The sequence below is a fragment of the Durio zibethinus genome, chromosome 27 (assembly GCF_047325235.1).
Source record: "Durio zibethinus cultivar Kanyao isolate XHJ-2024 chromosome 27, ASM4732523v1, whole genome shotgun sequence".
Taxonomy (NCBI): domain Eukaryota; kingdom Viridiplantae; phylum Streptophyta; class Magnoliopsida; order Malvales; family Malvaceae; genus Durio; species Durio zibethinus.
The window spans coordinates 13,386,127-13,405,583 of NC_143188.1; the positions used below are offsets into that span (position 1 = coordinate 13,386,127).

Genomic DNA, 19,457 nt, shown 5'->3' on the forward strand with positions numbered 1-19,457 from the left:
ACAAACAAAATATGTGTTATCTTTACTTTCATGTTTGGGTATGGAAAACAATAAACTTACTTCTATTTTAGTAACTGCTAGTAAGAAACTTTCTCTATATGATGAAACTTTATTTTCAAACCCATCACAATGTTGCGCCATTATTAAAGCTTTGTAATATGTAACATTACCTATGCTGTGCAACAAGTCTGTCAATTTATGTATGCAACTCGTGATAATCATTTTCAGGCTATAAAATGAATCTTGAGATATCTTAAAAGAACTATCAATTATGATATTCAATTACTTCCTTGCACTATATCAAATTTGGTGTGCTATGTTAATGCTGATTGGGCTGGTTATCTAGAAACTAAACGTTTTACAATGGTTCATTATGTTTTGTTAGGTTCTAATCCTGTTTCTTGGTATATTAAAAAACAAGTTTCCATTGCTCAATCTAGTATTGAAGTAGAGTATATGGCTCTTTCTATAGTTTCTTGAGATATACTTTGGATTTCTTATATATTGAATGAGGATGGATTTCCTCTTGCATTACCTTGTTCTGTATATTCTGACAATATGGGTGCTACTTAACTTGCTACCAATCCAATCTTTTATGATCACACAAAACATATAAAGACCTCTTATCACTTTGTTTGAGACCTTGTTTGCAAGCATTTTTTTTAAGTGTTTTTTGTTCATTCTCAGTCATAACTAGCTGATATATTTACTAAGGGACTTTCTTCTTCAATTTTTTATCCATTTAAGAACAAGCTATTGTGGAGTTCTCTCAAATCACTTGAAGATGTGTATTAGAATATGTTGTCAATAGTTGTACATTTAGTTATGTGTAAATATGCTTGTACTCTCTCATGATATAAATATACATGTCATAACCCTAATGGGATAGGGCAGAACATTTGTTCTTTACAGATTCATTTCAGAGGAAAAACAAAGTATTTGCCTTATAAGTTTTAACTTTTTAAATAAATTATATTTTACAATTTTATATTAAAATAAATAAATTTTTTAAGTTATCAATCACACATAACAAAAAGATTAGTTGCGATTCTCTGATTTTAAATTTTAAAATTTTTATTTAGCAGTTCTCAAAATCGTTATAATATTTATTATTAAAATATTAACAAAATTTTATAAATAAATTAATTTTTAATACAATTTATAATTAAAATTAAATGAAACATACTTAATAAACAATATCCTTGAGTTTGGATCTTAAAATTTATCTTAAGACTTGTTAAGTTGAAGCCTTTAATTGAACATGTGATAATGAGTGTATTCTTGATCATAATTTTTCTCATATATTATACTTTAATGCAACTTAATTGGTAAGACAATTATAATATATATTATTAGTAAAGTTTTTAAATTTAATAAATAAAATAATTATATACTTGGTCTGTAATTAAAAATGTGAGACTTACTATATATCTTATTATTTATTCTATTAATTTGTTAATTTTTTTAATATATTTTAATAAAATATATGGTAGCTTTTTAATTTTATTTTCTAATATTATTGTATTACATAATTTTTTTTCAATTAGTAAATGAGAATTCTAACAAGTGTTGGGATCTTTTCGGTATGAAAGGACCAAATAAACGACGTCGCATCAAATAAACAATCAATTAATTAATTAATAATAACCTACGGTCACTTAAACGCTTCTTTTGCTTTTCTGGACTTGTCTTAACAGGAAACAGTGAAGAGAGCTCACCCTCTTAGAACTCCAAATTATCTACAAAAAGAAGACAAAAAAACCCTAAAATCTGTTTGCCTCTCTGTTTTTAAAATCGGTACATTCGATACCTCTCTGTTTTCAATCATTATTTTCCATTTTTCTCTGGGGGTTACTTGTTTATTTAAAAGATTATTTATATTTTATTGCTAAGTTTTAATCAGTTTTTTTTTTTTTTAAATAAACTACTTTCTTTGAAAAATAAACAAAAAAGCATCTATATTGTTAGAAATTTTGGGTTATGTGAAAGATTTGTTAACTTTTTTGGATTGCTTTGATGGGATTCTCTATTACAATTTTTTTTTTGTTTAAAATTTTTCGTTGGGTTAAAATTTGATTATTAAACGTGTTTGGAAAAGGAAATTAATTCAAGACACGTTTTCGAAGTTGGGTTTTTCTTTTATTTTTTTGAAAAAAATATGATTTTTCTTGGAAATTATGTTGCTTTAATTTGTTTTGTTGATGCATGCAGTTATAGGTTTACAATTTGAACAGTTGGAAAGCCTTAGAGAAGGAAACAAGGGTCTTAATTTTGTTATGTGATTTTCCTTGTTTAATGTTTGAGCTTGTCAGTGACTTAGAAACCTTAAGAATTGAAATCATATCTGTAAATTATATGCATTTTGGCATAAGGTGTTGTTTTTTGTTTGCTTGGACTGTTATCAAATGTGTAATTCAATAAGCTCCTTTCGATAAATAAACCCTAAAGAGACTAACATGTTGATTTCCACAATTTCTGTTTACTGCTGTATGGATATAATAATTCTACGAGAGCAGTGCTTACGCAGATATGAACAACTCAAATGTGTGTCCAACCGAGGATGCTATTCAAGTATTTTTGGACTACTTGGTTGAGCCTTTGCTACCTGCTAAATATTCAATTCAGGAAATTCCAACACTAGATAAACAGAAGGCAGTTGCAAAACAGGTCCCTTTCCTTACTTTGCATTGAGCTTAGCTTTCCAAATTTATTTTTGTCAGGTTATTCATGTCATGATCTGTTACATGATCTTAATAAGTTGAGAATTGCTTTATCTAACCAATTATGGAGGATTTTTATGCTTCTCATCTGTAATGATCTTTTCCGTATTAGTGGATTCTGGACAAAGTTAATAGGGAAGAAGAATGAGTAGAATTGATTATTTGGTGCAAATTTTGGGGTTCTAATTGTATTATGTTGAAATGGGAGTATGACTTTAAGTATTTTGTATTTCTTTTGGATTATATGCATTTAATGCTTTGTTTACATACAAAGCATTAAAAGAAAATGTCATTCACAGTAGATTTTTACTTGGAGAGGAGGTGCGAAAATGTTCAACAATTGTCTCGTAACGATTTGTTTGGAATGAGCTTGTACCATGTTGGAATGACTAGATGATAATTTAAAAGGTTTATTCAAGAGTTGATGTCCGTGCTGGAGGATTGTGGAAATGTACATTTACCTTCTTTCATGAATAGATGCACAAATTTGTGATCATATAATCCACTCTCTTATATTTCTTCTTTTGTTTTTGCAATTTTCCTTTAGGTGCATGCTGTTGTGTTACTATACAACTATTACCACAGGAAAAGACATCCCCACTTAGAGTATCTAGGCTTTGAGCCATTTTGCAAGTTAGCTGTAGTTGTGAAGCCTAATTTGAAGTCCCATATGAAGCTCATGCTAAGGTCTGATGATACTGAATTGAGTGACCTTGAGAAGCAGCTATCATTGACAGAGAAAGCCATCAAGGATGCATGTGATATATCTACAAGTTTAGATGCATCAAGTAATGTTCAAACTGCAAATGGATGGCCAATTTCAAAAGTTGTTGTTTTTTTAGTAGACCCGAGTAAAGAGAAGTGCTCTCTGCAGAATGGCAGCATCACTGAGGGTGTATGGTCACTTATTGAAAAAGATGTGAATGAGTCCTCTTGGAGTTCAGATGGTTCTATTGAGGCAAAACATATGAACAAAAGAAAAAGAATCCCTAATAAATGTTTGCAAGATGAATTGGGTGCTGATGAACGTCACTTCCAGCAATTTGCTTTCTCGGCCGTTAAGGAAGCAATACATGATGGTAAACCACTGAAAGTTTACATTAATTGTTGAATAAATTCTTAAATATGGATTTCCAGGCAGTGATAAATAATCTCTCTATTCACCTTTTAGTGTAACTAATGTAATAAGCTTTAGAATTTGAATTTAAAGGGGTTGCTTCAATTAAAACCTTGAATAATTAGCATTAATCAGTGTAGACTTTGAGTTGACTGTTGTCTTGTGTGCCGCTTGTTTGACAGAGTAATCATGTTCCTTGTTGGGAAAGATTTGATGGTTAACTCACTGAAAAACTTATTCACTTTGAAGACTTGTTTTGTCCCAACAAACCAAGTTAGATATTGGCTTATATACATTTGACATGATATGTTTAAATCATCTAGGAGTACAATTACAATCATAAAATTACTATTATGAAAAATGCTATAACCATTAAATTAGCAGCTTGAATGTTTATTTCTTGTTTTCTCCCAACAATCTAAGTTAGATGTTGGCTTATATTTATTTAACATGATATTTTTAAATTATCTAGCTTGGATTAGGCTGTATTAAACTTAATTAATTTCTTTCATGCTGTTTGTATTAAGGAATGTGGTGAAGGACTTATTCAAGCAATCAACAGTTAGGTCTATAGTGGCCTAGGGTTGGAAAAATAGGTTTTAGTTCTGTGAGTATAGATAATGGAGTTTAGGATATTTGAATATTGTTTAACCTGAAAGGATTTAATAAAAAAAATTGCCTGCAATTGAATGAAGTTGTTTGCTGGAAATTGTGAGCTGTAGGAAGACTCGAATGCAACAGGTTCATGGAGGCTATTCCTGTTTTATCAGGAACAAAAAACTGCATACTATAACCATAGAAAGTTGAAAGAAGAAAAGTATGAAGAGAAAAAATAATTTGTGTTTGAGTATGTGTTCTCTGTGTGTCTGTAATATTATATAAATGCTAATGCTAAATTGTAGCAGGTTTCCTCACATCATTGGATAAAAAAATAAGGCCTTATTTAAATAAATTAAAAGACCTAAAAAATCCTTATAAGTGCACCCTTGAAAAGAACTAGTGGACCATAACAAAAAGTTATCAAAGTAACTTGTGAATTGAAACTTGATTAGGCTGATAAATAACTGGACTAAGGACCCAGAAACTTCTAATGATGCTTCCTACCCTAGGATCAGAAAGACTTCTTTGTTGTTGAAGAAATCATAATTTTGGCTAAGCCCGTATATCACTACTAGCCTGATGCCTTGACTATGCTGTCCCTTGAGAGTCCACATGCACATAGCCAAAAGAACCAATAAACCAATGCAAACACACGCATACATGTTCACAGACATGGAGCACATATTTTGTGGCTGTGCTGCACAATCCTTGTCTGTTGGACTGAGGAATAGCTTTTAGATCAATTATTATCCTTTCTTTTCTAGCATGGTTTAATTGTTAAAGGATTTGCTAATAGTTTAGTAATTAATGACTTTTTTATGGAACAGGCATCAGTCAAAGTGATCTTACCATCGTAGAGAGCCATGTTGTTTGTTCTTTGAGTAAAGAAAAGACAGCCACTCTCTTTTATATAATGCAGTGCGTTCATGCAGAAAAAGAAATTGCTCATTGGATACCTATTAAGGATGTTATTGATAGGTTTGGTTCAAGTCAATGCCTTTTATTTTTATATTTATGTGCTTGTCGTATGGTCTCTGTTTTCTGGTATTCTTCCTCTGGTTGGTATCAAAGGTTTGTTTTCTAGATATTTATTGCGGAAGTGTAATTCTTATGTCAAATGATTTTGTTGTTAGTTTGTTATTGTCCATGAGCACAGGATGGAGTTCACCTTACTACATACTTTTAACTTCTAGAGTCCAGCCTGGTTAGTGGATGATCATTTAGGTAACAAGATGTTCATGGTTGAGAGTGATATCAATTACATAATTAGGATAATGAACTTAGCATAGAGGCAAGATGAACTGATGAAAAATTATGAAAACTGCCATGTTAGATTGCACTTTAATGTCAGAATGCCCCTATTGTGAAAGTTAGATCAAAATTATCTTCCAGTTGTAAGTTAGATCGTTGTGAAAGTTTTCAATATCATGAGGCATCATTGTATGAATTAGGAACCTGGATAATGCTCATTTTGATCACAATAGGAGCTGCTACAAGTTATACATTTATATGTCGTGATAGGACTTTATACCATGGAACCATTTTATGCATTTAGTCTTGTTGAATGACGATTATGAATGACGATTAACCATCTTCCATGGCATGTGCTAAGACTTTGCTTGGTCAGTGGTTTTGCTCTTGTTTTGCTTCCAAAAGCAATAAGTGTCTTTGCGTATGGAAGCAAACAATATTTTTGGAAAATTGAAAACCTAATGGTTGACTTTCATGTATAAAAAATTTATTGTTTTACTTTTAGATAGAATAGAACTATCTTTTTAAATTAATGTAGTTACTCATTTTTAATCAAATATTATTTTGCTTTTTACTATTATCTGCTCTTCCTTGTGACAACATTTTTAAAAGCAAAAAATAAGTAGTAAAACCAACTAAAATGGAGCCTAATTATGTTACAGCAGAATTTTTAGGGATGATACAAAAGGTAAAAAACCAAAAAACAAGTACCATGAAGGGGAGAAGGGGAAATGAAAGAGGTGAGAAGTTAAACAAAAATAGGTTTAAAGTTAAACTTTACTTAATAGAAATTGGTAGACAAAACATGGGAGAGTGACAGTTTGCAAGTACTTAATTGCAGAGGAGGGAAAAATTAGGGTGCAACTTAATTCAGTAAAATAATGGATCGAGCTGGTAAGAGACCAACTCAGCCAATCTCTTTATTAGTGGTATAAATAATGTTAAATAGAGCTAAAAGAATTGGTTAAGATATCTGTTCTTTTTAGTTTTGTTGTATATCTACCTTTTTTATTAAAATATTACTCTGCAAATTTGCTGATGAAGCTTCTTGTACATATTGTTAGCATGCAGGGTGCTTTAGTAAAAAGGATTTCTTTCCAATGGATTCACACTTCTGTTGTTGAATACTTCCACTTGCTTCCTTATGCTCAGATCATTTCTCAATGGTTCTTGAGGTTTGTGATCTTGTTTTATGTTAGACCAAATTACTTTCCTGTGTAGTGGAAAAGGTTTAGTTTTGTTTTGTAGGTTAAGTTGCATTCTCATACAGAAAATTATAACTACTTATGTGTAAAAATTGTTTTGTAGGTTTAGTAGTGCACACTTGTAATTATTTGATAAAAGATTTTAACTAACCAATAGAAAATTGGAACTGCTTATGCATAGAATTACCATGCCACATGTCAATATTTATTTTCTCCATATTAGTTGACTTGCATTCCCTAAAGCTTTACAAAGCAAGAACAGGTATTAAGGTGCCATTAGTAAATAACTTAATTTAGGTTAACACTTTTCCAACTAATACGCAACGATTTATGTGGATAATCCATGTACCACCAATTTTATTAGTGGTTAAGATAAGTACAGGTAAACATGTATTTGTATGGATTACTTCAGCTATCTTTAACTAACATTGTTGACATTTGTGTGCCTGGATATGTTTGCATGTGTTCCTTTTATTGCTAATTATCTCAGTACAAGTTGTGCTGCAGGGATATGCTTCCTACCAGTTTCCGGGATCAGGAGTCAATACTGGAAGTTGTAAATGTAAATGGCTCTAAAATGACAGAACCTTGTGAACCGGAAGCTTGTAATAACAGAAACCAAAATCAGATTAACGATGTAGTAGAGGCTTTTAGAGACACCACCAGTGCTGAATCAGAAAAGAAGAATGAGAAGAATGAACACTGCTCAAATGACTTCTTGGATGCTATTGATGGTCCTTGGAATATGGATGTGGACAACCATTCTGTGGTTTACTCTGAAAAAAAGTCGACATGCAAAAATGTTGCTGAGAAAGTCCAACATGATGCTCAGCTAGAGGTTATGACTTCTTGTGCAGAGAGCGGCTTAAATGGCTTGACGAATGTTGCTAAGGTGTGGCCTGATAACTGTTTTTTATTTGTTACCAGTTGAAATATGGTAATCTAGAGAATTTTTATTCTTTAAGAAAGAAACTAGATATTGTATTTCTTTTTGTAGTCTACATGATTTAGTAGAAATATTTTGGCAATAATGTCAACTTCTTGGAATTTTCAGCACTTAGTAACCATGTTGAGTTAACCATTGAAAAATGTTAATTAGATTAGAGAGTTTTTAATATAAAAAGGAACTATATAATAGATTCCTATTTTGTGATGCACAAGGTTCACTAAGAATGTTTTAATAGCTATATCAATTTCTGCAATTTTTTAGGTACTCAGCACTTTGTCATGTTGAGTGTAACTGCTGATACATACCAAAATAACTAGATAAATTAACATAAACATGATTTTGTCATGTTTTTTTTGGGTGGGGGGGGGTGTGTTGCGCATACACATGGAGACCATAACAGTATCTCTGTATGACTGTACCACATTTCAGTTTTTTAGTTCCACAAACATGGAGCTTCCTGTTTAGTTATCTCTACGCTTCTCTGTAAAACAATTTTTTAGTCTAAGCAGAAGCCAAGGCTATGGGTCAAATGATCCAAGGAAGCCCAGCTTTATTTATCGTTTATTTATTTGTTGGTAATTTGTTTAATCTTTTAAGCTCTATGTTCTTTTGTCTACTCTTTATTTATTGTATCAAATGTAATCCTAAATTCAATTGCAGTTTGAGGTGGCCGACTCCAAATTTCAAAACCATAATCATCTTAAGGGTCAAAATGTTGCCATTAAAAATGCAGCATGGAATAATTTGTCTTCTTGTCAAGATGGGATGCCTGTGGGTAATCATGCTCCAGTTATTCATGAGTCCAACTCCAAATATTCTGCCAAACTACAAAATGCCATAGCCTCAAAGGAACACATCTTGTCGGAAACTGCTTTGAGAGTTCTACTTAGTAAAAGGGATAAATTGGTATGATTTTATTTGCTTTTGTTCAAATGATGCTCCAATTGCATTCCTCCTTTGAATAATTTATGACATGAAGTCAGTTGAACTTTTAGTAGCATGCAGCTGGCCACATTTATTCTGTAGATGAGATTGGTAATATCTAGTAAGATAGCCTGCATATAGGAAGCGGCCTTAAAACATCTGAATACATAACCTATATTGCATCCTCTAAACTCCCATTTTGAAGTGATTCATGCTCTTTCCTGTGATATTTGTTGTTGATGAATTCCTTGATTATATATTTTTTCTCTTAACATTAGGACTATTGCAAAATTTCACACATCTGTTTGTATCTGCAGGTTCTTCGGCAACGCAATATTGGAGATGAGATTGCTCAATGCGAGAAAAAGATCCAAACTATTTTGAATGGTACTACTTTTTAAAACTTAATAATTCTTATACTGATGTAAGTGGATATATATATATATATACACACATATATAATTTCATAAGATCTACAGGATACAACTGAGAAAAGAAATGAGACTGTAGTAGAAAACAAGCAATGGTCGAGACATTATTTTCTTTTAATGTATTATTAGGTGATTTAACTTAATTGCCATTACCTCTGTGCTTTCCTATAGCGAGAATGGATTTATACATACATGAAAGCATTAGCCTTTATTAATTCGTAGTAATGCTTTTTGGATCAATAGATCTTATTCTCTGCTTTTTCTGACTTTCTTAGATCGATTTAGTCATTGATTTTCTTAGCTCTTCTTCCCCTATTGTAATTACTTTTAGAGAGAAATTCATAATTCTCTCCCAAGTGTTGACTCAGTTGTCTTCTCTCATATATATGCAAGTTTTATTATACAGGATGCTGTTTAACTCTCTTTATATGCTATGAGTTTAAAGCCGAGCAATAGATTTCTTACTGAGGAAATGTAAATTACATTTGCTATAGGGGCTTCTGAAATTTAGTTGATGCGTTTTTCTTCAGAACTCTCCTTTGCTTTTTTTTTTTTTTTTAATAATTTTTCCTTTCTAGACTCTACTTATTTAAGTCCCATTACTTTCTCTTGTTGGTATACGATTACCTACAAGTAATGATCATTGCTCTGGAAATTATATGTCGACTAAGTTGTCATCAATGTAATTAAAGTCAGTCAACAGAGTTACTGACAATTACTGTTCTTAAAGAATGTGTTACATCCAACATACATGGAGATTTCTTTATAGTATGAGGTTCATTTTGAGTTTTGATCTTATTTGACTGTCTGGAATACTTGTTCAGAAAAGTGTGTCAAATACATGAGTTGTGATGCTTTTTGGAGTTCTATTTGCTTTAGGGGATAATTCCAGTTCAATCACCCAACTTAATGAATCAGTTGCGCTAAGCAACTCAATGACTGCTAGTTCTTCAATTTGAACTCGAAGAGGTGCACATGATTACTAATTTCATGTTCCATATTAATTGACCCTTTGTTATCTGAGTAGAATTGTTAAGGCAAAGATCAAAGGCTACAGGTTAGAAAGTTGCAGGTTTCTTTACTCCATTCCATAGGTTAAACAACTCAGAGTTGGGAGCAAATTTAATTAACTCAAACTTATGTGGTAATATTTTTTCTTTGTATAGGTGGCAAAGATGATTTGGAATTAAAGATAGACTTAATAATTGAAGGTTGTAATGAGGCGTGTCTAGAAAGTGCTAGCCAAGGGGGGACTTCCCATGATTATGAAGACCAATGTTCAACTCCATACATCAAAAGAAACAGATTGTCAGAGGAAGCTCTCAGCAAGCAAAATCCATGTCAGGCAAGTTTAGCTAGAAGGCTTCTATTTTTCTTTCCATTTTGTAGGTCAAGCTTCATTTTATTCTAGAAGACAATTGCTAATGTCTGTGAATGTTGGTAAATAGAGGTACCTGTTCAACTAGAGATCTATTGTGTACTATATATCACAGGAGTCGTATTCCCTCTGTCCACAATCATTGTCTCCATAAAAGATGACAAACTTTAAAGAAGAATTCAAAATGAAGCTTTCTTCCCAAAACAATCCTCTAGGCTTTGTTTGGTAGAAACGATTGGGAAAAAGGAATGGATGAAAAACCCGTTAATGCAATGATTAATATTCATAACCACTTTCTATTTTGTAGCTTAACCGTTAGATTAACAAAATTTTCATCTTCAGCTCTTTCCATAATTGAATGGAGTATAAATAAGCAGAAATTTCAATGTGATATTTTGATAGGTAAGTAAGAAAGTAAAATAGCTAAAATTAGCTCTAGGTAAGTAGTAAGACATTCATTATGGGAAACCCAAAAATTGAAGAATGGTAATATATTACGGGGGTTGCATTTCAGTGTTGACCAGTTTTTACATGCTATAAGGTTTTAAAGTGCTAGCTGATGCCCTAACTCCAAATTAAGACTTCTATGCTTTACCCGTGTGCAGCATATAATGATTAATTTTTCTCATCCAGCAGGAGTTGGATGGTATATGCAACGAGAAGAATTGGATATTACCAACTTATCAAGTATTCCCCTCAGATGGTAAGATCTTTTAACTTCAATGTGCAATGAGAAATGTTATACAATTTAATACCATATGAATGCTAAAGCTACTCACGTCTCTCATCTGGAAATGATGAGATTTTGATGGAATGATTGTTCTGTGATGGGCACTTTTCATTGTTTCTCCAACTGTGAGATGTCCTTTAGAAACCTGCTTTTGCCTTTTTATTTAGTCCTTGGCCATTAATTGTCTTATAATGCTGTGTTGAAGAAACAAGAATAACATGCAGGAACTAACAAGTCTATTTTGAATTTTAAAGGCGGATATCAAGCCAAGGTAAGTGTAAAAGGGATGAATTTTGAGTCTTCAACTGTGGGTGATGCTTGTCCTAAACCCCATGAAGCAAGAGGATCAGCTGCAGCACTGATGTTGGCCAAGTTGCATAGTATGCCAACTTCAGCCCATTAGTTCTATGGCATCAAGTTTGAGGGGGCAAGGAGTGATATCATTTTTGTTTGTGCCTCTGTTAAATTCACTTTTGAAATGAAATCCTCATTGCCCACCTGAAGTTGCTCTTATTAACAGCTTATGTAGTATAGTAAGGTTTTTTTTTTTTGGGTAGTTGATGTTAGAATTTAAATCTTAATCATTCGAATTAAGAATCTAGGATTCTACTAATAGTCTACTTGGCGGCTTTGGCAGTATAGTAAGTTCTTTTAGTTCTCTTGATTCTATCAACGGTTGATGACAGCATACTAAGTTCTTTTAGTTCTATTGCACTATACTAACAGTTTATGCTATATAGACTCGATAATTTACTGATTCGTATCTTGTTAAATATTGAAATTTATGTATTTATATAATATTTTATACAAAAATTATATATCATAATTTATGTCATAAATACATTTTTTATTTTATAAAACATGAATATAATTATTGTTAAAATTTTAAATTAATATTTTTATCTTTTTATATCATATTTGTATGATGTTATTATGTTGAATTTTAAATTATTACAAGTAATGATTGTGGCTGTTGGCAGTATAACAATTTCTCTCAGTCCTATAATTGTAACACGAGGCGTGCACGAAACCATGTTCCATCATAACCATAACGAACTTATAGAAGTTCCCTTTGTCTGTTCATGGATAAGTCGAAAAAGCATCATTATTATCAAAGTCACAATCAATCATGGTAAGAATAAGGCACAATTTTGGAGTAATCAATAATCACTAAGTATAAATTGTCATTGTATTTTGAATTAAACATTCATTATATTTTAATTTTATTTAGTTTTTAAGGTAAAAGTTCAAGTAATTTTTATAAAATTACGCGATATATTATTTTATTATTGAATTTTTAAAACGTATTATTTTCATTTAAATTATTTTAGTTTCTTTTAATTAAGTATAAAAAATAAAATTTAAACCATCTTCAAGCCTTTAGCCACTAGACTAAAAGCATTTGAAGGAACATCAAAGACTTGATTTAAAATCAAACTTCCTCCCTCCCCTTTACTTATACTAAGATTTTGCCTTGACGTAACCAAAAATAAATAAATAAATAAAATTAAATTAAATTTAAACCAATCAATTATTGCCAAATGTCCAAAAGAAAAAAACCCTCGAGAGGATTATTTTCAATATACTATATTGACGACATAAGACAGCAAAAGAAAAAGGGTTATCAAAGGAAATAGAAGTATGGAAAAGAACTTATCGTTGTAAGACATTTCATTTCAAGGATGATATTGAACTGTACATGCACCAAAATTCTAACAAAGGATACACACTCTACTGTTATATATGATCTTCACTTAACTCACCCTACATGACATAAGAGAATACAACAATGTTGCAAAATTAAAGCAGCACGCAACACACTCTTTCAAAGAGGATCATCGACATAATCAAAAGTATGAATCTAAGTACGTGTAAGTGTGTCTTTTGTTATACTGCAGCAAACTAGCATAAGTTCTGTCCCATATACCTATATATAGAGACTCATCATCTGGACTCAGAGATACCCCTGAAATCTCACCGAAGAAGTCGATCTCTTGCCTTTTCTGGTAATCTGCACTCGTACTATACACGTGAACAAAATCAGCTGGTTCGGCAACTACCATGAATTGGCCATCGGATGAAAAGTGGATCGATCGAACGGCACCCAAGTTTCCTTTGAGAGTTGCAACCGGCGTTGAGAGGTTTCTTATATCCCATACTCGGCAGGTCTTATCCTGATTTCCTGTGGCAAATATGCGCCCATCTGGGTGCCATGCGGATGCAAAGGAGTAATCTAGATGACCTACCACCGTTGCTAAAGTCTGAGACCACAGAAAATGTGATTCAGTTGCGATAGCACTGATAATTCTTACTATTCTACACTAGAAAGGCAGCACACTTTCTATTGTTTAACATATGATACTCTTAACCATATAGACAAATCATTAATTAAAGCTTGGGTCAAAATAGTACCAAACCACAAGCATACGTAATAATGCTCACAGTTGGTTTTGTGCAGAAACCCTTTTTTTTTTCTTGTTATATAAAAAGCCATAGTCTGGGAATAGAGGAATGGACTGCGGGTGCTGAAATTTTAAAGCCAAACCTACTGGATTAAGGGTGAGAGGATAAACAAACAGCGCTAAGCTCCAGATTCTTTGGTGCAAGACCTTTCATTTCTTTGCAAAGGCACAGATGGATAAATGACTATTACTCAAAAAATTATAGATGAAAAGTGACTCGCTTAGAAGGAAGAAAAGAGCGTTAAAACAGACATGCACATACTGCCCCAAGTATGTCTATTGCTGCACTAGTAATCTATTGCTCTTCATGGTAGGCTCACCATTTTGACTCTTTCTCTGCATTTAAATGTTTCAAAGAAAAAAGGGCAGCCCAATGCATGAGCGTCAAATGTACACAACCTCAGCCCTGTTTTCAAGGAGGTTATCTCCCTAATTTGAACCCATAACTCATTATAGAGCAACATTACTATTGCACCAAGGCTCATCCAGTCACCTGTGCAGTTCCAATATCCTATTAGAAAATTAATTTGCTACCTTTCCATTTTGTGAATCCACAAGCAACCCATCTTGGTGATCTCCAACAACAGTAATAAGCCTTCGATCGGGGCTGATTGATGTATGCTGCATCAGAATAAATACGTTTAGTCATGTGATTGAAATTTAAGGTAATCCCAGAAAATGTCATAGATGTTTTAGGTTTGCCTTTTCTGTTTATGAAGCAACAATCTCTATTGCCTACAGACCTTCAAATTCACCATTTGTCTCCATTATGTGAAGAAATTATTTACTTCAAATGACCATACAACTACCCTTAAACCATTGCCTCTCTTTAAAACATATGTGGATATAAGATAAAATATGAAGGGTTAAGAAAGAACAACTGAATTAAGAATTTAGGCATCCCAATAGCAATTACAATGGCTTACATTTACTGGCCAAGGGAAACGGAAATGATTTAAAAGTTGATATCTCTCTGTATCATATTCTCTCATGCTACAGTCATTATTGGAGGCCATAAAATTAATTCCACCCCTGCAAAACAGCTTCGAAATTCAATCTATATTTTATTCAACATATTTTCCCAGTCAAAGAGCCAATCAGCAATTATCATGCTACCCCAAGCTGTCATATATCTCGATAGCATTTGTAATTGCATTATCGTCATAGGTTGTCCGGGTACAAAAGGTTACTCCTTTTCTGTCCAAGTGCTGCAGAAACAGGAAAAATGAATTTGTACAATATCAATAAAAGAAATGGGTAAAAGCAAACCAATTATGCCAAAAAATATATTTGTGCAAAACCAGAATACGCAGAACCAACTAGTACATAAATGATAGAAATAGAAACAACAAAACATATGTAGGCACTAATACAGGACAATCCATGTCACTCTTTCTAGAAACATGCCATCACTTCAATTTCTAGGATTTTCTAGAATTCAGTTTCATGATACGAAAAGGGGTAGGCTTGGTAGGTTGCCATTTTAATTAAATTACGGTAAATTTAAAGCATCATTACTTTGGTATGTGTAACATTATGCATGCTAATACAATGAATATACCTTCACTGCATTATTTTCAACTAAATTATTCCTTTAGGATTTTATATCTTAGAAAATGAAGGCATTTGGTATTATCGATTACGTTTAAACCTAGACTCCAAGAAATTATCTAGCTCAACGAGTAATTAAATGAACTAATAGCCACATTATTCCAGTTATATGTCACCTCTCTCTCTCTCTCTTTCTCACACACACACACACACACTGCCTCTTCTCCCTATCACGACCATGAAAAGTTCCTAAAAGGGAGATAGCTGACCACAGACACTCTCCACATACTAACTGATTCACACCACAACACCCATCATTATTCCAGTTACATGCACCTCTCTCTCTTGCTTGAACAAGTTTGCAAGATGATTAAGATTCTAACCATGAACAACATACAGTTTCTCTAACAATAATTACATATAACAAGTCATCACATAACTTATAGAAGATCAGATGATTTAGATGGAATTCAAATTCGTTTTGAGTATATACGCAAATGGTGAGGGTTTCATAGTCATTTCAAATACTGTTGCTAGCTCAATTCAGAGAAGAGGGAGAGGAACTGGCTGGGGGTAATTCTGATTCTGTCCCCAAAGAATTGCCAATGACTAATAAACAAAAAAACAACCACCAATCATAAAATTAGCATTTCCATCTCATAAGCAGCAGATCAAAGAGAAATTAATATTAGCAAAAATAGGAAAAGGCTGTAAATATTAACTTACCTTCAAAGTAAGCTCTCCTTGGAAGCCTCCTGCAACCATAAAATTGTCTTTGACTGCTAGCGTGCTTATTTGAGTTTGTGTAAAACCTTCTAACAAACTTCCCGGATGTTTCTAGTTACAAGGCAATAGTAGTTAGCAGATAAAAGTAGACCAGAATTACAATAACTAACTATCGTCAAAATCATTCATGCTGATAAGGAAAAGATAAGAAGCATAAGGATAATAAGTACAACTGTAATACCTCAGTAGGTGCCACATGCCCAGAAAAATTAAGGATCTCAGATAGATTGCATGACAATGATGACCAGTGCATAACTGAATAATTGGACATAAGGTAAACATCGTGATTTGAAGTAGCCCAAACCAAGTTTCTGAGCTGCAAATTCATTCCACAGCAGGTCATTTAAAGCTCAAATAACAAGTGTCTAGACACACTTTCAATAACATAGACAAAACCAATAAATGCTTCTCCAAACTAGACACCAAATATATCATAACATAATAATGGGACTCTATTACTTAAATTTCAATATAGAGAAAAAAAATGAGTATTTTGCTCAAATAATGTGTCATAGAGCAACAGAATATAGAGCAACAGACACTTATCCAAACTGATATACCAGAAAACATACCACAATAATGGGATTTTATTGCTGAAACTTAAATGTATAGGAAAAATGAATTCCTACCTTTTGCTTTCTGGGCATTTTCCGTCTATGATACAATAGTCTCACAAAAGATATGTGGTAACCAATGTTATTTATTATAGCTTAAAGGATAGCTTTTAGTGATATTTGAGAGACAAAGTCTGTGGTATTGGTTCTTAGTATCACCTAAAACTTCAACAACATGCAAACAGATGCGGAAATGAGCTTTGGTAAAATTTCTGAGCAAAAATTGTGGGGTATTAGAGTTTTTATTGTACATGATGTAGGATTTTGGTAGTGTTAATGAATATACCAATGAATAACCATGTTAAAGCAAGAAATTTGTTGTGGACAAAATTTTGGTTGTTAATCAAGACCATTTCAGTGGAGGTGAAAGGTACCCCAAGTGATTGTAGAACTGAGAACAGATTGTAACTGCAGATGATAAAAAGGTAGCTGATGTTTTGCAGGAAAACTATAATTCACTGGTTAATAGAAAGTGACTATACTAAAAGTCTTTAGTATTCTAGTCAAATAAGAACTTACAGTTTTGAACTCAAACAGTTTAAACTCGTGTCAACTGCCAACTCGTGGCCCAATAAGGACTCCAAGCAAGATTCAAACACCATTAGACAACCCTAAAATGCCTCTCAATGTACGATCACAAAATAGGCTCCACAACTTACTAGGATAGGAAAAGTTGCAAATTTAAGAATCATAATCAACGAATAAAACCAATACGTTAGGTCAATATTAGCAACTTGAAACTTATCCCTCAATCAGAAAAGCGAAGCTTAAAAACTTAATAGAATCATCACTTGGAAATTTGAACAGTACAAAAACATAGATACATGCATCTATGTGTGCGTGCAGCAATAAAGGATTCATGCAGCCAACAAATACTACTTTGAGATTAAAGGCTTAGTTAGGCGCACACACACATACGCACACGCACACCTGAACCAAGAAAATTAATGAGATGGGTAGTCTTTAAATGATTAAATACATTAAAGCTATAGCATTATCTAAAAGGAAAAGAAGAAACTCAAGAAAAAATATTTTGACACCAAAATCAACATCTTCATAAAGCAAATATAAATGACAATAACAAAAGAAATAAAACACTTTCTGACTAACAAACCTGAAAATAGAGAATATAAATGACAATAACAAAAGAAATAAAGCACTTTCTTACTAACAAACCTGAAAATGGAGAATTGTAGGTTTAACCAATCTAGTGTTGTGGAAGAATTCATAGTAGTTCCCACCCTTTTCCATCTGTTTGTATTTCTGAAGCAACGAATACCAATTACATAAAGTTTAACATGATATTCTCTTCAATACAAACTAGTTCATTTAGAGATGGTAGAAAAGAAACAAACCTTGTCGACAGCTTCACCTGAGGATGGGATATTCTCATAATTTTTATACTGTTCAAGCCTTGTCAATCTATATTTTTCCCTAGTTATGTTCAATCTTTCCCACGGAATCCCCTGAATGTCTTTCCCCTTCCGCGCTTGCACAGCAGACGTATCAGTCAACTTGGTCGGCTGCTCAAATTATAGATTGAAAGTGATGAATTTCATCATTTAATTATAAAATGAACTAAAAGTAACAACAAAGATATAATTATATATAACCAAAATGAAAAACAAACCATGTCATATTCATCACCATCCATGTCTTCACCAGCTCTATCGTACTTGTCTTCATCCATGTCATCGACCAAATCTTCGGCCATGTAATAGAAATCTTGCTGGTAAGACATGCTATATTTGCATTCAACTGCAAAGTTATCCAATTATTACTATTATTTTCTTATCTTTTCCTTTAAAAAAAAAAGAAATAAAATAAAAAATCTTCGGAAAACATAAAGAGAAAATAAGGTAATTGGAGCAAAAGGGTATTCATAGAATGAAAAGCATTTCCAAACAAACTAGCAAAACAGTACCAACATTTCTTTTCCTTTTCTTAAAACAAATAAAAACAAAAACAAGTTAAGTTCCGATAAAGAAACGAATTTGGAGCAAAAGGGTATTTCCAGAATTCATAAAAGAAACCTATCTCCCATCAAACCGCCTACAAAAAACCAAACATATGATACAATCATGTCTAACAAAAAAAAACCCAAAACCCCACAAACAAAAGAGGAAGATTTTATACAGAACTTTCTATTTTCTACCTCAAAAAAAAAAAAAAATACAAAGCTAAACGAAAAAAAATGAAAAAACATAAGGACAAGAAAAAACAAACATAAAATTCATTAAAAAAACCCCTCATATATGATACAATCATATCTAACAAAAAAAAAAAAAACCCAAAACCCTTAAACCCCACCAACTAAAGAGGAAGATATCATACAAAATTTTCTTTTTTTCTACAAAAAAAAAATATGTACAAAGTTAAACGAAAAAAATGGTAAAAACATAGGACAAGAAAAACCAAACATAGAATTCACTAAAAGAAAAAAAAAAAGAGACAGAGAGAGATGGGTATTCTTACATGAAACTTGGTCTGGTCTTGGAAGGTTTGGCCTTGAGAGTGTGGATTTATTACTTTTAGTGATTTTATTTATATATTTATAGGTAGAAAAATGACGTAGTAGAGATAATAATGAAAAGAGTTTTGGGGTTTACGTTAATGTCGGCGAAACCCGTCTTTTAATTGCTGAGACCACTCATTACTTCCAATGGGAAATAGCTAATGGAAATGCTAATTTAATTCTTGTAATCTAATCAACCAACAAACGCAATGTGAGTGAAACCA

General features: G+C 32.4%; 2 protein-coding genes across 3 annotated transcripts; one reads left to right on the forward strand and one right to left on the reverse strand.

Annotated features, from left to right (window-relative positions):
- The first annotated feature begins 1,673 nt into the window (after positions 1 to 1,673).
- Positions 1,674 to 12,062, forward strand: LOC111279711 (uncharacterized). Of its 2 annotated transcripts, none has more exons than XM_022866724.2 (11): positions 1,674 to 1,797; positions 2,517 to 2,667; positions 3,268 to 3,799; positions 5,265 to 5,415; positions 6,753 to 6,863; positions 7,401 to 7,785; positions 8,503 to 8,748; positions 9,084 to 9,153; positions 10,364 to 10,542; positions 11,212 to 11,278; positions 11,560 to 12,062. In XM_022866724.2, the coding sequence occupies exons 2-11, from the start codon at positions 2,530 to 2,532 to the stop codon at positions 11,706 to 11,708; spliced, it is 2,028 nt and encodes a 675-aa protein (XP_022722459.2). In that variant the 5' UTR covers positions 1,674 to 1,797; positions 2,517 to 2,529; the 3' UTR covers positions 11,709 to 12,062. The 2 variants fall into 2 exon arrangements, with proteins under 2 accessions (XP_022722459.2, XP_022722461.2); XM_022866726.2 differs by having other exon boundaries at positions 2,528 to 2,667.
- An 885-nt stretch (positions 12,063 to 12,947) lies between these two features.
- Positions 12,948 to 19,346, reverse strand: LOC111279713 (putative WD repeat-containing protein C2A9.03). The gene is made up of 10 exons (XM_022866727.2): positions 19,194 to 19,346; positions 18,349 to 18,476; positions 18,074 to 18,241; positions 17,895 to 17,981; positions 16,286 to 16,420; positions 16,045 to 16,155; positions 14,884 to 14,975; positions 14,694 to 14,799; positions 14,302 to 14,388; positions 12,948 to 13,566 (listed from the first exon to the last, which is right to left on the reverse strand). Exons 2-10 carry the CDS (start codon positions 18,457 to 18,459, stop codon positions 13,153 to 13,155), a joined length of 1,311 nt encoding a protein of 436 aa, XP_022722462.2. The 5' UTR covers positions 18,460 to 18,476; positions 19,194 to 19,346; the 3' UTR covers positions 12,948 to 13,152.
- Between the last annotated feature and the right edge of the window lie 111 nt (positions 19,347 to 19,457).